Source organism: Scyliorhinus canicula, chromosome 9 (assembly GCF_902713615.1).
Source record: "Scyliorhinus canicula chromosome 9, sScyCan1.1, whole genome shotgun sequence".
In the NCBI taxonomy this organism is placed as follows: domain Eukaryota; kingdom Metazoa; phylum Chordata; class Chondrichthyes; order Carcharhiniformes; family Scyliorhinidae; genus Scyliorhinus; species Scyliorhinus canicula.
In genome coordinates, this window is record NC_052154.1 from 15,915,646 (window position 1) to 15,932,098 (window position 16,453).

General features: G+C 47.1%; 1 protein-coding gene across 4 annotated transcripts in view; it reads right to left on the minus strand.

Annotated features, from left to right (window-relative positions):
- Positions 1 to 810: 810 nt before the first annotated feature.
- LOC119971110 (uncharacterized protein C16orf46-like) overlaps positions 811 to 16,453 on the minus strand; it is a 29,592-nt gene continuing 13,949 nt past the window's right edge. For all 4 annotated transcript variants that reach the window (XM_038806268.1, XM_038806267.1, XM_038806269.1 and 1 more), the window contains exon 3: positions 811 to 2,194. In XM_038806268.1, the coding sequence (XP_038662196.1) occupies positions 1,208 to 2,194 (987 nt within the window). In that variant the 3' untranslated portion in view covers positions 811 to 1,207. The remainder of the gene's footprint in view (positions 2,195 to 16,453) is intronic.

A 16,453-nucleotide genomic window follows, 5' to 3' on the forward strand; every position in this document is an offset into this window, starting at 1 on the left:
TCTTTGGATATTGGGAGGAAACCGGAGCACCCGGAAGAAATGCGCGCAGACACAGGGAGAAGATGCGAACTCCACACAGACAGTCACCCAAGGCCGGAACCGATCCCGGGTCCCTGACATGGTGAAGCAGGAGTGCTAGCCACTGTACCACCATGCTGCACCTTGTCTGACAAACCCAACTGATTTTTACAAGTGGTGGCTAAAATAGTGGAAATGGGAATGTCTATGGATGTTATTTATATGGATTTCCAGAAGATCATAGAATCCTACAGTGCAGAAGGAGACCATTCAACCCATCAAGTCTGCAACGACCCTCTGAAAGATCACCCCACCCAGATCGCCCCCACCCTATCCCCGTAACCCACTAACACCACCTAACCTTTTGGACACTAAGGGGCAATTTATCATGGTCAATGCACCTAACCTGCACAAATTTGGACTATGGGAGGAAACGGGCGCACCCGGAGGAAACCCACACAGACATGGGGAAACAGTGCAAACTCCAAGCAGCCACCCAAGGCTGGAATTGAACCCAGGTCTCTGGTGCTGTGAGATAGCAGTGCTAACCATTGTGCCACAGTGCCACCCAAAGGTCTCTGATAAAAGTTCCTTAGAAGAGACTGTTCGTAAAAGTTGAAGCTGTAAAATTGGCAACAAATTATTGATCTGGTTAGGAATTTGGCTGAGGAACAGGAGACAGACAAATGTTACTAAGCTTGTAAATATTTTGTCTTGCTTTTGTTGTTTTCATCTGTCTTGCTTTTGTTGTTTTCATCTGATGCCAAAATTAAATCATTGACACGAGACAAATGCATTATGAATATTATAATTTAAGACCACTAGGTGCATTGAAGTATAACATCATATAAGATACTGCAATATTAGGTGCATTTTGTACATAAATTACAGAAACATTTATCACTATGCAAGTGTGAGTACAGCTGTCCAAATAGATCTTTGTTGTTCCCTAATAGTCGTCATCTAATAAATCATGTGTGTTATTATTTTGAGATTGCTCCTTCCCCTTCCCTGAGACACCACAATAACCCTTCCAGTCCAGTGTGGCCTCGGGCTCAACTGAAGGTCTGTACTGAGTTAGATGATCTTGGCTCAGGTGGCAGGACGGGGCAGTATAATCGGTCTTGACAGCCATTACTCTGGGAGTTTGGAGGGCAAGCTTGGGGGACATTTGAGAAGTCTACAGAAATTAATGTGGCAATATGGAGATTGGTATACTGGTGCCTGACAACAGTGGGGTGCCTGGCTGTGGGATCCCACGGAGAAGCGCACTCGCTGCGACATTCCTTTGTCTTATTCTACTTAAATGTTTATTGCTTGGGGAACTGTGACTGAAAGTAGATTTGCTGAAGTTGTCCTGCTTAAGGTGCTTTGTGTGCTGTTTTATTATTTTTGAGGGCTGCACCCTTATGCTGCCGCACTCCATTACTTTGGAGGCTGGGGCACCATTGATGGCCAGGTTCTCGTGGCCTTGCATCAAAGAATATTGCCAGCACCAGTGACCCATGGCGTTCATGTAGGGAATCCTTGTCAATCCAAAAGGAACAGGCGTTTCTGCCTTTTGGATCTTGCTCACCTGTAACATGGCCATATTGCAACCATGGGCTCTAATGCGCAAATTGTCTTTGTCATCGTGTTTCGACACTACACTCACAGTTTGCAGATCTCGGTTGCCCAAACAAAACATTCTCCCTGCTTTGAAACCTGAGACAAACATTTCATCGCCACTGGCCATTTTTACAGGAGGCAGCACGGAGAAGTGTTTTTTTACTGGGGTGGGTTGGTGAGGGGTGTGGGTAACCTCGCATTCTGTTTCCTGAGACGGGTTGACTTCAGTCTCTGCCTTGTTGTCTTGGACGCAGGATTCTTGAGTCAATTCGCTCGTGTACCTCTGTGAAGCTGCGGAGCTGTACTTAGTTTGTGAAACAGGAGGAGTTGTTCTCTCTGCAAAGGAGTTAGTAATCTTCCCTGTGAAAATAGGTGCAACTGTACTGTCGGATGATTTGGACGAACGCCCGGGTTGGCCAACACCTTGGACAGTTTTCCTTTCTGAGGTGGGCAGCATTTCCGCACAGAACACACAATTGCTCCCATTTTTCTCTTCTCTCCTTGATTTCTTCGACTTTTTCAAAGTATGGAAAGAGTAGGAGGAAATATCCCTTCTCCAGCCATGCACCTGTAAGAGAGGAAACCTTTTAAAATTACATTAGCCAAGATGGCAAATGACTATAGCGTAAAGAGCCTATGCACGGAAAGACTATTTACTTGTTTTTGCATGTGAAAAATGAAGTGATGAGAAAGTTTAAACATTTCTACATTGACCAGTGTCTAATCATATGTAACCATTGCTCCATATGATGGAATTTAAGTCAGATAACCAACTACTTCCACTTAGAACCAATTTGTGATTAATCATGGAACTCAATTTTTAGATCATTTTATAAAAAATAAATTTAGAGTACCCAATTACTTTTTTTCTTCAATTAAGGAGCAATTTAGTGTGGCCAATGCTTCCACATCCTTCCTATAATGCGCCGACCAGAACTGCACGCAATACTCAAAATGCAGCCGCACCAGAGTTTTATACAGCTGCAACATGACCTCCGAAACTCAAACCCTCTACCAATAAAAGCTAACACACCATACGCCTTCTTAACAACCCTACTCAACATTTCTTCATAGCTAGCACCCTCCATACCAGGCAACATCCTGGTGAACCTCCTCCGCACCCTCTCTAAAGCACCCACATCCTTCTGGTAATGTGGCGACCAGAACTGCACGCAGTATTCCAAATGTGGCCTAACCAAAGTCCTATACAACTGTAACATGACCTGCCGACTCTTGTACCCAATACCCCGTCCGATGAAGGCAAGCATGCTGTATGGTCATTGGATAAATATATGGATGATAAGGGAATAGTGTAGATGGGCCTTAGAGTGGTTTCACAGGTCGGTGCAACATCGAGGGCTGAAGGGTCTGTACTGCGCTGTAATGTTCTATGTTCTAATCCACCTAACCCCCCCCTTGGGTTGGGGGGGTGAAACTGACGCAGACACGGAGAGAATGTGTAAACTCCACACGGACCGTGGCCCAGGGCCAGGAATCAAACCCGGGTCCTCAGCGCTGTAGTCCCAGTGCTAACCACTGCGCCACGTGTCACCCTCAATTTTAATATTGTGACGTGTTTAAAGCCTTTTCCAATTATATGGAGAAAGTTAGTGAACCTCTGCAGAATAATGTCACATATTGCACACTGGGAAGGAGAGATTCCCTTAGCCTGAGTCAACTGGAGTTTAGAAATGTGAAATTGAGTTTAAAAAAAGAATCTTGTGCTTTTCAGTTTAGCTCCGAGATAGCCACAAGCTTTCTTTTTTGGCATTGGTGACAGCATGGAATAATACAACATGAAAGGAGGCCGTTCAGCCTAACATGCTTATGCTAGCTCTTAGAAAGCACTGTGTATATAATTGGTCCTACTGCCCTGCTCTTTCCCCTTTGCCTTTACAAAGTTACTACTGAAATAAAAAATGAAATGAAATGAAATGAAAATCGCTTATTGTCACGAGTAGGCTTCAATGAAGTTACTGTGAAGAGCCCCTAGTCACCACATTCCGGCGCCTGTCCGGGGAGGCTGGTTCGGGAATCGAACCGTGCTGCTGGCCTGCTTGGTCTGCTTTAAAAGCCAGCGATTTAGTTCAGTGAGCTAAACCAGCCCCTCTGAATCTGCCTCTGTTTTTCAGGCAGCGCATTTCAGATTATAACTCATTAAACCTCTGCTCTCCCTTCTGTTTTTTTGCCAATTACCTTAAACACAGCAGAAGCAAAACGCAGGTTTGATGGAATAAGATGGATAAAGCTTCAATAAAAATTCCATTCAAAAAATAGCCCTAAGACATTAAAACAATTACTCTCCGTCAGCCATTTATACATCCTATAAAATTAGACATTGATAAAAAATTTACCTGTACATGCAATTTAGATATCCAAGCTCTAACTGTTCTTACAATTATTGGCTTTGAACTTCCCTGTGGTCATAATTTTAAAATAATTTATTCCCTTCCATTATATTTTACAATAACTGCCACACAACTAACAGCACTCATAATTATGTAAAATAGAAACATTTGACAAGCTATAAATGCCAGTATTATTAAATTAAACTCCTTCCATCATATCCAATACAACCCTTTTAACAATAGTTAGTTAGAACTTTATAGTATGGGAGGAGATGGTGACGTTGTTGTAATCTCATTGGACATGGGGTTCAAATTTGATTAATAAAAATCTAGAATTGAAAGCTAGTCTCAGTAATAGTGACTATTAAACAATTGTAACTTGTTGTAAAAACCCATCAGATTGACCAATGTCCTTTAGAAAAGGAAATCTGCCATCCTCACCTGGCCTGGCCTACACATGACTCCAGATCCACAGTAATGTGGATTAGCTGCCCCCTGAAATGGCCCAGCAAGCCACTTTATCCAAGGGCAATTAGAGACAACAAATGCTGGCCTTGCCAGTGCCACCCAAACTCCATGGAAGAACTAATTAAAAACTTTGACTGTACATTACTGCAACTGATCTCAGACCACACCTGTAAAAAGCTCGCATGTGGCACATCTGCTATCCATTGCACTCTGCTGGGCAACAAAGGAATTCTACATGCACATGCAAAGCTGCAACTGATTTAATTTTTAACAATAAATTTATAGGGGGCAGCACGGTGGCACAGTGGTTAGCGTTGCTGCCTCACGGCGCTGAGGTCTTGGGTTCGATCCCGGCTCGGGGTCACTGTCCTTGTGGTGTTTGCACATTCTCCCCGTGTTTCCGTGGGTTTCGCCCCCACAATCCAAAAGATGTGCAGGGTAGGTGGATTGGCCATGCTAAATTGCCCCTTAATTGGAAAAAATGAATTGGGTACTCTAAATTATTTTTTAAATTTATAGTACCCAATTAATTTTTTTCCCCAATTAAGGGGCAATTTAGCGTGGCCAATCCACCTACATTGCACATCTTTGGGTTGTGGGGGTGAGACCCACACGGACAAGGGGAGAATGCGCAAACTCCACATGGACAGTGACCAGGACCGGGATCAAACCCGGGTCCTCGGCGCCGTGAGGCAGCAGAGCTAACAACTGCGTCACCGTGCCACCCTTCAACTGATTTAATTTTAATATCACTTAGCGGTATTCCATTTTCGGTACATTTTTAAAACTCACATTTGCTTTGAGTCAGAGTTACACTGCATTGTTTGTGAAACTGAAACAGAGACTATCATGACCTTGATCACATTCCACTTAATTTTGGAATGCTTGGGAGCCAAAATATCTTCTAGTAATATCACTTTTTACATCAATGTCAGTTCATAGCTGATGGTGAAATGACTCAATAAGATTGTGCTACGAATGCCTCACAATTATGTGGAAAACACTGCCTGAGACTGAATATACCAGAAGAATTTAATCCTAAATACCAGATGTCAAGGTTGAAACATGCGCCTACACTTTGTGGATGAACTGATCCCTGAGGTTGTTAAAAAACATGTTGCTGTACATTAATAGGATGAAATAAATTTGTTTAACAATAAAACAGATTTAAAAAACATAGTTGATTTTGTTACTGTGCGGTGTACATTACCCAACATAAAACATTTTATAGAAAAAAGAAGTTATCGGCTTTTGGTAGATTGTTCCTAGACAAGTGAGACTTGGGATGGAGTTAAGACACATCAACTATGGTCTCACAGAATGAAAGAACATGCTCGATGGGCCGGGAGCCTGCCCAAATATTCTGCTTTACCACCAGCTTAATGACATGAGCAATTTGGAAGAAGGAGTCCCTGCAATGTGATTTCTGTTTCTCATCAGTGATTGACCCCCTTGACTGGCCAGATACAGCATGGGCAATTTATAAATGTCTTTTTATATCATTGCTGTAACCATAAAAGTAAAGAAGAAATATATCTTGAGTAGCTGCAACAGCCTAATATCAGGCAACAGCTGAAATGATGGCTTTCAAAAGGGAATCGGATAAACATCTGAAGAGAACAAAGTTGTTGAACGACGGGGAGAAGGTGAGGGAGTGAGAAAAGCAGAGTTTTTCTTGCAGACAACTTGGATAGACACGATCGGCTGCATGGTCTTCTTCTGGGCTGTAACCATGCTATGATTCTCCCTCCGAACCAGCATAAAGATAGATACTATATTCCGATATAAGCCTCTCTCAAACTAGAGCCCTCCCCAAAAATGGGCGGTATTCTCCCCCCCTCCACCGGGTGGGAGAATCGCCGGAGCACCGCGTTAGTCACGCCACGCGAGTCACGCCACGCGCCCCGACACCCACACACGATTCTCCCACCTACCTGAAACCAGCACCGCGCGAATCGCACTGGGCCGCTCGGAGAATCGCCGCAAATAGCGAGCGCCGATTCTCCCCCCCCCCCCCCCCCCCCCCCCCCCCACCACCGGCCTACTTCCTTCCGCGGCCAGCCCTAGATCCCCAGCGCCATGTTGGTGAGGGGCCGGAGCGATCCGCGAGGTTACCGCGCATGCGCTAGTTGGCGCCGGCCCAACTGCGCAGGTGCGGGACCCAAGGCGCCGCATCTTTTACGCGCCGCCGGATCTCTGATGCCACGACCCAGTAAATCACGCGACGCCCCTGCTAGCCCCACGGAGGGGGGAGAATAGGGGTCTGGGAATGGGCACTGATGCCGAAGTAAAACACTCCGGTTTTTACTCCAGTATCGGCACTTAGACTCCCGTTGGGAGAATCCCACCCAATATTTTTGTTAAAAGCAGTGCGTGCACATGAAGACATTATCCTTGTTACAGAAGCAACACTATTTTTAAAAGCTTTCAAATAGTCGTTTGGTAGTACAGAACTAGTGTAATGCTGAAAAAGAACATTTTGTCGAAGTTCTTTATCTTGGACTCATCAGGACAATCACAAGTATACCAATGTCAGAGGAAAAAACAACTTCAAACTGAATGAGGAGTGGGTGACAGGTGGTCAAGGCATTGCTGTGAAGAATGCACCAAATGGTATTTGACTGTTAGCTGCCAAGCATTGTTTGAAAATTGACTGATTGGTCAAAGCATTGCCCTGAGTAATGAACCAATGAATGGTTATGACTTATTTTATTTTGGGGCAGCACGGTGGCACAGTGGTTATAGTGGTTATTCGCACGGCGCCCCGGCGATTCTCCCACCCGGCCGGGGGGGGGGGGGGGGGGGGGGGGGGGGGGGGGGGGGAGCGGAGAATACCGCCCATTTTTGGGGAGGGCTCTAGTTTGAGAGAAGCTTATATCAGAATATAGTGCTGACTCACAGCGCCAGGGATCGGGTTCAATTCCAGCCTCAAGTGACTGTGTGGAGTTTGCATTTTCCCCCTGTGTCTGTGTGGGTTTCCTCCGGGTACTCCAGTTTCCTCCCACAGTTCAAAGATCATAAGACATAGGAGCAGAATTGGGCCATTCGGCCCATCAGGTTTGCTCCACCATTCAATCATGGCTGATACGTTTCTCATCCCCATTCTCCTGCCTTCTCCCCATAACCCCTGATCCCCTTATTAATCAAGAACCTATTTATGTCTGTTGTAAAGACACTCAGTGATTTGGTCTCCACAGCCTTCTGTGTCAAAGAGTTCCACAGATTCACCACCCTCTGGCTGAAGAAATTCCTCCTAAGCTCAGTCCTAAATCTACTTCCCCTTATTTTGAGGCTATGCCCCGTAGTTCTGCTTTCATCCGCCAGTGGAAACGACCTGCCCGCATCTATCCTCTCTATTCCCTTCATAATTTTATATGTTTCTATAAGATCCCCCCTCATCCTTCTAAATTCCAATCAGTACAGTCCCAGTCTACTCAACCTCTCCTCGTAATCAGCTCTAGGATTAACCTAGTGAATCTCCTCTGCACACCCTCCAGCGCCAGTACGTCCTTTCTCTGGCAAGGAGACCAAAACTGAACACAATACTCCAGGTGTGGCCTCACTAACACCTTATACATTTGGGGGCAGCACGGTAGCATTGTGGATAGCACAATCGCTTCACAGCTCCAGGGTCCCAGGTTCAATTCCGGCTTGGGTCACTGTCTGGGCGGAGTCTGCACATCCTCCCCGTGTGTGCATTGGTTTCCTCCGGGTGCTCCGGTTTCCTCCCACAGTCCAAAGATGTGCAGGTTAGGTGGATTGGCCATGATAAATTGCCCTTGGAGTCCAAAATTGCCCTTGGTGTTGGGTGGGGTTACTGGGTTATGGGGATAGGGTGGAGGTGTTAACCTTGGGTAGGGTGCTCTTTCCAGGAGCCGGTGCAGACTCGATGGGCCGAATGGCCTCCTTCTGCACTGTAAATTCTATGATTCTATAAATTCTATGATTTGCAGCATAACCTCTCTCATCTTAAACTCCATCCCTCTAGCAAAACTCCATTTGCCTTCTTAATCACCTGCTGCATCTGTAAACCAACTGTGACTCATGCACTAGCAACCCAGGTCCCTCTGCACAGCAGCATGTTTTAATATTTTATCATTTAAATAATAATCTCTTTTGCTGTTATTCCTCCCAAAATGGATAACTTCACATTTGTCAACATCGTATTCCATCTGCCAGACCCTAGCCCATTCACTTAACCTATCCAAATCCCTCTACAGACATCCAGTATCCTCTGCACTTTTTGCTTTACTACTCATCTTAGTGTTATCTGCAAACTTAGACACATTGCACTTGGTCCCCAACTCCAAATTATCTATGCAAATTGTGAACAATTGTGGGCCCAACACTAATCCCTGAGGGACACCACTAGCTACTGATTGCCAACCAGAGAAACACCCATTAATCCCCACTCTTTGCTTTCTATTAATTAACCAATCCTCTATCCATGCAACTACTTTATCCTTAATGCCATGCATCTTTATCTTATGCAGCAACCTTTTGTGTGGCACCTTTTCAAAGGCTTTCTGGAAATCCAGATTTACCACATCCATTGGCTCCCCATTACCTACCACCCTGGTAATGTCCTCAAAAAATTCCACTAAATTAGTTAGGCACGACCTGCCCTTTATGATCCCATGCTGCGTCTGCCCAATGGGACAATTTCTATCCAGATGCCTCACTATTTCTTCCTTGATGATAGATTCCAGCATCTTCCCTACTACCAAAGTTAAGCTAACTGGACTATAATTATCCGCTTTCTGCCTACCTCCTTTTTTAAACAGTGGTGTCACGTTTGCTAATTTCCAATCCGTCGGGACCACTCCAGAGTCTAGTGAATTTTGGTAAATTATCACTAGTGCATTTGCAATTTCCCTAGCCATCTCTTTTAGCACTCCTTTTGTGCTTCTGATTTCCGAAGCTTTTTCCCAGTTAGAAAATAGTCTATTGCCTCTATTCTTCCTACCAAAGTGCATAACCTCACACTTTTCCACATTGTATTCCATCTGCCACTTCTTTGCCCACTCTCCTAGGTCCAGGTCCTTCTGCAGCTTCCCTGCTTCCTCAGCACAACCTGTTCCTCTACATATCTTTGTATCATCTGCAAACTTAGCAACAATACCCTCAGCTCCTTCTTCCAGATCATTAATCTATATCATGAATAGCTGTGGTCGAAACACTGACCCTTGCGGAACATCCCTAGGCACTAGCTGCCATCCTGAAAAGGACCCCTTTATCCCCACTCTCTGCCCACTGTCAGCCAATCCTCTATCCATGCCAGTACCTTTGCTCTAACACCATGGGTTCTTATTTTATTTAGCAGCCTCCTGTATGGCACCTTGTCAAAGGCTTTCTGGAAATCCAAATAGATCACATCCACTGGTTCTTCTTTGCCTAACTTCCTCGTTACCTCCTCAAAGAATTCTAACAGATTTATCAGGTATGACCTCCCCTTGATGAATCCATGTTGACTCAGTCCTATTTTATCATGCACTTCTAAGTATTTCGCAATCTCATCCTTAATAATAGACTCTAAAATCTTACCAACAATCGAGTCAGGCTAACCGGCTTATAATTTCCTGTCTTCTGCCTCCCTCCCTTCTTAAAAAGGGGTATTACATTAGCCATTTTCCAATCTTCTGGGACCCTCCCTGCCTCCAGTGATTCCTGAAACATTACCACCAATGCCTCCACAATCTCCTCAGCTATCTCCTTCAGAACCCTGGAGTGTAGCAAATGTATCATCCACATATCGGAAATAGTCAAAGGGCAGGAGGTTAGGTGTCAGTCTATCAAAGGCATATTTTTCAGGGAACCCAACAAAGAGGATGGGCCCAAGAGGATCCCATAGCAACACCATCCATTTGGTTATACACAATGTCGTTAAAGTGAACTCAACTGCATGAGTTGCTGAGTTCACAAGCTCATTGAGTACAAATTAACGCAATGGTGGCGGGGAGAGATTACCATGATATAGTACTGCAGTGCAAATATCTATGACTTCCTTTGGTGAATAGGCTAGCAATGTGAAATAAGCATCACCTTCCATGCCTACTCTCAGGTACTCAGCCATATCAACGGAACACCACTGCTTCACAGGCCCATCGTCAGGAGTCACCAATCTTTGGCTGTCTCCTTTGATCTTCTGGCTGCTCGCAAACCCACTTTACTTTGATTCTGCTCCCGGCAGCTTTCTCTCTTTAATTCGGAGCCATTCCTCTGCTCCTTACTTTACCTACACTGAACAGGATCTTGTTCAGATTCTACTTCTTGTTCCTGGTGTCTACCTGTGCCGCCTTTTTTTGTCCCACTCCCTGGTTTCTGCTACCTTGTCCTGCTCTTTTGGGAAATCTGCTTTCTGCAATTCCCTCGATGGTCCAATTCCTCTGGCACCTGCTTCCAACTCAACTAAAACTACTTTCCTGTTTCTCCCTCTATCTGTGGGCCTCTTGTTGCAAGTCAACAGCCCAGTGTTTTCTACTTTTGTGTTTTTTTCCTTTCGAGTCATAAACCCTCATTAAAAATGCAGGAATACCAACAAAGCTATGACTTGCAGTCTCCCTCTTGCAGGGAAAATTCTCAATGAAACTAGACTGCGGGGCGGGATTCTCCCCTACCCGGCGGGGCGGGGGGGGGGGGGGGGGGGGGGGGGGGGGGGGGGGGGGGTGTCCCGGCGGGATGGAGTGGCGTGAACTACTCAGGCGTCGGGCCGCCCCACAAGTGCGGAAGTCTCCGAACGTTTAGGGGGCAAGTCCTAACATTGAGGGGCTAGGCCCGCGCCGGGGTGGTTGGCGCCCCGCCGGTCGGCGGGAACGGCCTTTGGTGCCATGCCAGCCGGGGCCGAAGGGATTTCGCCGGCCGGCGGAAGTCACTTCCGCCTCTGCCATGGTGAAGACTAGGGCGAAGGCGGAAGGAAAAGAGTGCCCCCATGGCACAGGCCCGCCCGCTGATCGGTGGGCCCCGATCGCGGGCCAGGCCACCGTGGGGGCACCCCCCGGGGCCAGATCCCCCCACCCCCCGGACCCCGGAGCCCGCCCGCGCCGCCTGGTCCCACCGGTAAGGTAGGTGGTTTGATTCACGTCGACGGGACCGGCATGACAGCGGTGGGACGGTCTTCCAGACCATCACGGGCCGGAGAATCGCCGGGCAGGCCCGCTGACAGGCACGGCGCGAGTCCCGCCCCCACCGAATCTCTGGTGCCGGAGAATTCGGGACACGGCGGGGGCGGGATTGACGCCGGCCCCTGGCGATTCTCCGACCCGGCGGGGGGTCGGGGAATCCCGCCCAAGGTTTCAACTTTCCAACTCAAATAAAGAATATAAATGTTATTCTTAGCACCCACAAAACAAATATAACTTATCTCTATTTCCAAATGTTTCCTGCCAAAATTGGTCTTTGCCCACTCACTTAAGCTATCTATATCCTTGAGCCCTCCAGCTTATTATATACCTTTGTGCTCTTAACAGACTGATTTAATTGAGGTGTTGGAAATGATTGTTACAAAGAAATTCCTTTAGTGGAGCAATCCCGCTTAGGGATTTAGCACAGGGCTAAATAGCTGGCTTTTAAAGCAGACCAAGACAGGCTAGCAGCGCGGGTTCAATTCCCGTACCAGCCTCCCCGAACAGACGCTGAAATGTGGCGACTAGGGTTTTTTTTCACAGTAACTTCATTTACTAGCCTACTTGTGACAATAAGCAGTTTACATTTCATTTCCAGGCCAAGGGAACTCATAAAATTAGAGCTAGGATTTTCGGTACTGAAATCAGGAAGTATTTTCTTTTGAAAAAGATAGTGAAAATCTGAAACTCTCTCCTCAAAAGACTGGATTCTGGGTCAAAAGAGATTTTCAAGACTGAAATTGATAACATGTTGATTCATGACAGTATAACAGGATACAGAAAAAAGGTAGGTAGACAGAGATAAGGTGTCAATCAGCCATGATCTAACTGAATGACAGAATAGGCCTGAGGAGCTCAATGGCCTGATCCTGTTGACCTTAGAGAACTGGGTCTTTTAACTACATAAAACTTGACAGTTTCTGCAGATCTGATTGATGTATTTAAAGTCTGCAGGGACAAGAATGTTCGATGTGTGGACTATTTGATTAGGGACAATGCAGAGGCATAAAGTTACACAGGCAGCGTGTTAATTTAGATGTCACAGGATATTCTTTTTGCAAAGGATCAGTGGTTTTTGCAACAGGATATGCAGGTTCACTGCAGGTATTTAGGCGGGAGCTATTTTACGCAGTGATATCAGCCATTGCCTGGAACACGTCCAGCTCCCTTTAAATACCTGCAATGAATCTGCAGACTTGTTCCAAAGATTGGCTTCTTGGTCACCAGTCCCCGAGAACTTGTTCTGATACCAGATGGGAATTTCCCTCATTTCTTTTTTTTAAACCATGAAATGAATTTGAGAATTTTGTTGTTCAGAAGTTTTTTTTTTATAAAGTGGTCTTTCTTTACCTCTGCCTGGAGCTAACCTGTCTGATTGGGTTTATGTTGTCTGGTTAAAGTACTGGTGAACGGGATAGATCAGTAGGTCATTTTCTGTGCTTTTAGACCTGAGCCCACACAGATTCAGCTCAGCTGTGCATGGGAACCAAGGTCAGTCACAGTGTCATTGGATTGCTGTGAAAAGGGGAATACCAGAACTTCAGCTGATGGCTGGGGTAATGTGTGTTTCACAGGAACCATTATCTAACCAGAAGCCAAATGTCACCAGCTTCAAAACAAATCTCTTGTTATCCTGCCAGAGCTGTACCTGATAACAGCTCCAAACTGACAAAATAAGTGATGGAAAGAGGGAGAATGGGAAAACTGAAACCTGGGCAGGAGGACTGGGATTGACTGGATTAGTTGGCAGAGAAGCCTGTGTGGTGAATTTTTCCAAACCGCCCAGAAACTTAACCTCACGTATAACATGGAGAAATGCATTTTCCGCACGACCAGGCTAGCCATCCTCGGCTATGTCGTGGAAAACGGAGTCCTGGGCCCCGACCCGGACCGTATGCGCCCCCTCTTACAACTCCCTCTCCCTCATTGTCCCAGGGCCCTCAAGAGGTGCCTGGGATTCTTCTCGTATTATGCCCAGTGGATCCCTCAGTATGCGGACAAAGCCCGCCCACTATTTAAGGCCACACTCTTTCCTCTGTCAGCTGAGGCTCGCCAGGCCTTCAACGGCATCAAGGAGGACATCGCCAAAGCGGCCATGCGGGCGGTGGATGAATCCGTCCCCTTCCAGGTGGAGAGCGACGCCTCAGCGGTCGCTCTCGCAGCCACTCTAAATCAGGCAGGGAGACCAGTCGCCTTTTTCTCCCGAACCCTCTCCGCTTCGGAACTACGACACTCCTCGGTCAAAAAAGAAGCACAAGCCATCGTGGATGCTATACGACACTGGAGGCACTACCTCGCAGGTAGGAGGTTCACCCTCATCACCGACCAAAGATCGGTTGCCTTCATGTTTGACAACTCACAAAGGGGCAAAATTAAAAATGATAAAATCCTGCGGTGGAGGATCGAACTCTCCACCTACAATTATGATATTATGTATCGACTGGGGAAGCTCAACGAGCCCCCAGATGCCCTGTCCCATGGCACGTGCGCCAGCGCGCAAGACGACCGCCTGAAAGCTATCCACAATTACCTCTGCCACCCGGGGGTCACCCGGCACGCCCACTACGTCAAAGCCCGAAATCTGCCTTTCTCCACCGAGGAGGTAAAAGCCATCACCAGGGATTGCCCGATCTGCGCAGAGTGCAAACTGCACTTCTATAGACCAGACAAGGCCCACCTGGTAAAGGCCTCCCGGCCCTTTGAACGCCTGAGCATCGATTTCAAAGGGCCACTCCCCTCGAACCAATCGGAATGTGTACTTTCTGAACGTCATCGATGAGTTCTCCCGCTTCCCGTTTGCCATCCCGTGCCCCGATATGACCTCCCACACAGTCATCAGAGCCCTGTACAGTATCTTCACCCTGTTCGGTTTCCCCAGCTACGTATACAGCGACAGGGGTTCGTCCTTTATGAGCGACGAGCTGCGTCAGTACCTGCTAGACAAGGGCATCGCCTCGAGCAGGACTACCAGCTACAACCCCAGGGGGAACGGGCAGGTGGAGAGGGAGAACGCGACGGTCTGGAAGACCGTCCTACTGATCCTCCGGTCCAGGAATCTCCCGACCTCCCATTGGCAGGAGGTCCTCCCCAACGCGCTCCATGCTATTAGGTCCCTCCTATGCACCGCCACCAACCAGACCCCTCACGAGCGGCTATTTGTTTTTTCTAGGGGCACTACCACGGGGGTTTCGCTCCCAGCTTGGTTGAAGAGACTGGGCCCGGTTCTCCTCCGGAAGCACGCCTGGGCACACAAAACTGATCCACTCGTAGAAAGAGTGCTCCTACTCCACTCGAACCCCCAATACGCTTTCATCGAATACCTTGACGGCCGTCAGGACACTGTTTCCCTCCGGGACCTGGCGCCTGCAGGATCCAACTCCACCACCACTACCGCCGAGGTACCCCTCACACTACATCCCACCCAACCCTCCGCGCTCTGCGCCCCCGCGCCTCTAGGTTTCCTGCGCTGCCCGTCGCACCAGTCGGGTACGAAGCTCGGACCGAATCACCCCCGGAGTCCACCATCGTACCCTCACCGACCGCCCCCACCCAGCTACCCGAAGAGGCTGCAATCCCGGTGCTCCGCCGATCCCAAAGGACGACTCGGCCACCGGACCGGCTCAATTTGTAGACCCATCACCCCCCGGACTTGATTTTTTTTACAGGGGGTGAATGTGGTGAATTATATACCTCGTAATTCACACTGTATTGCCGTACATGTATTGTGTCCTTGTGGGCTCTGTATACGAACCGTTGCGCGACTCTGCCCAAAGGGGAGATGAGGAGTTTGTACTGGGCTCTGCCCTTGGCTCCGCCCATGGCTCCGCCCATGGCTCCTCCCACTAACCAGAAGTATAAAGCACTGCAGTCGTAAGGCTGCTCTCAGTTCCTCTCGTCGAAGGCAGGCTCAGTTTTAAGACTATTAAAACCACTGTTTACTTCCAATCACGTGTCTTGTGAATTGATGGTCACATCAGCCTGTATGGAATCAATAGGCCATATGGCTACCTCCTGTGCTATAATGTCTTTATGGTGTCTACTTTACAGATGTAACTGTAGCAATAATTAGTCTTGCAAAATCCAATCAATTATAATGATAATAAAGGATCAAGGAAGGGGTGGGGGTACAGGAGGGTCTGCACGGACAGCAGGTGGAAAAGATTGCTGAGGTAGTTCAGGAGAAACTCCAAGGGTGAACCAGAGGTTGATTCAGAGGGTGTTAAAACATATCATCGTGCCTTTTACCCAAGGTATAAATGGGGTAATTTTAACTCTGTTATACCTTAAGTCTTTTTAAAATAAATTTAGAGTACCCAATTATGTTTTCCAATTAAGGGGAAATTTAGCATACTGCACATCTTTTGGGTTGTGGGGGTGAAACCCACGCAGACATGGGAAGAATATGCAAACTCCACACGGACAGTGACCTAGGGCCGGGATTCGAACCCAGGTCCTCAACGCCGTAGGCAGCAATGCTAACCACTCTGCCACCATGCTGCCCCTGCACTTGAAGTCTTTGATCATTGTAATGTATCAAGTGCTTGTGCTGAATCAAGTTTAATTACCACAACCAATTTGGGTCAACATTGAATGGTTGGATATGAGTGTTTATCAACAACTAATAAATAGTCAACTGAGGTGGGACTTTGATGGACAGTTGACTCCTTAAGTTTTTAATTATTTAGTGAGAGTGAAGTCCAAGGGCTGGTGTGGTGAATGTAATGTGGCCAGTTAAGGAAGGGAAACTTTGGGGGTGTCAGACTCTGTAATCTGCCAGTTGTGTTAGCAACAGAACACTGAGAATGGTAAGCTTGACTGAAGTTCAACAAGCTCGAGTAAAGAAATTTGGCAAGTTGTGTGACAGAAGCTGCTCAGATCAAGGCTTGCTTA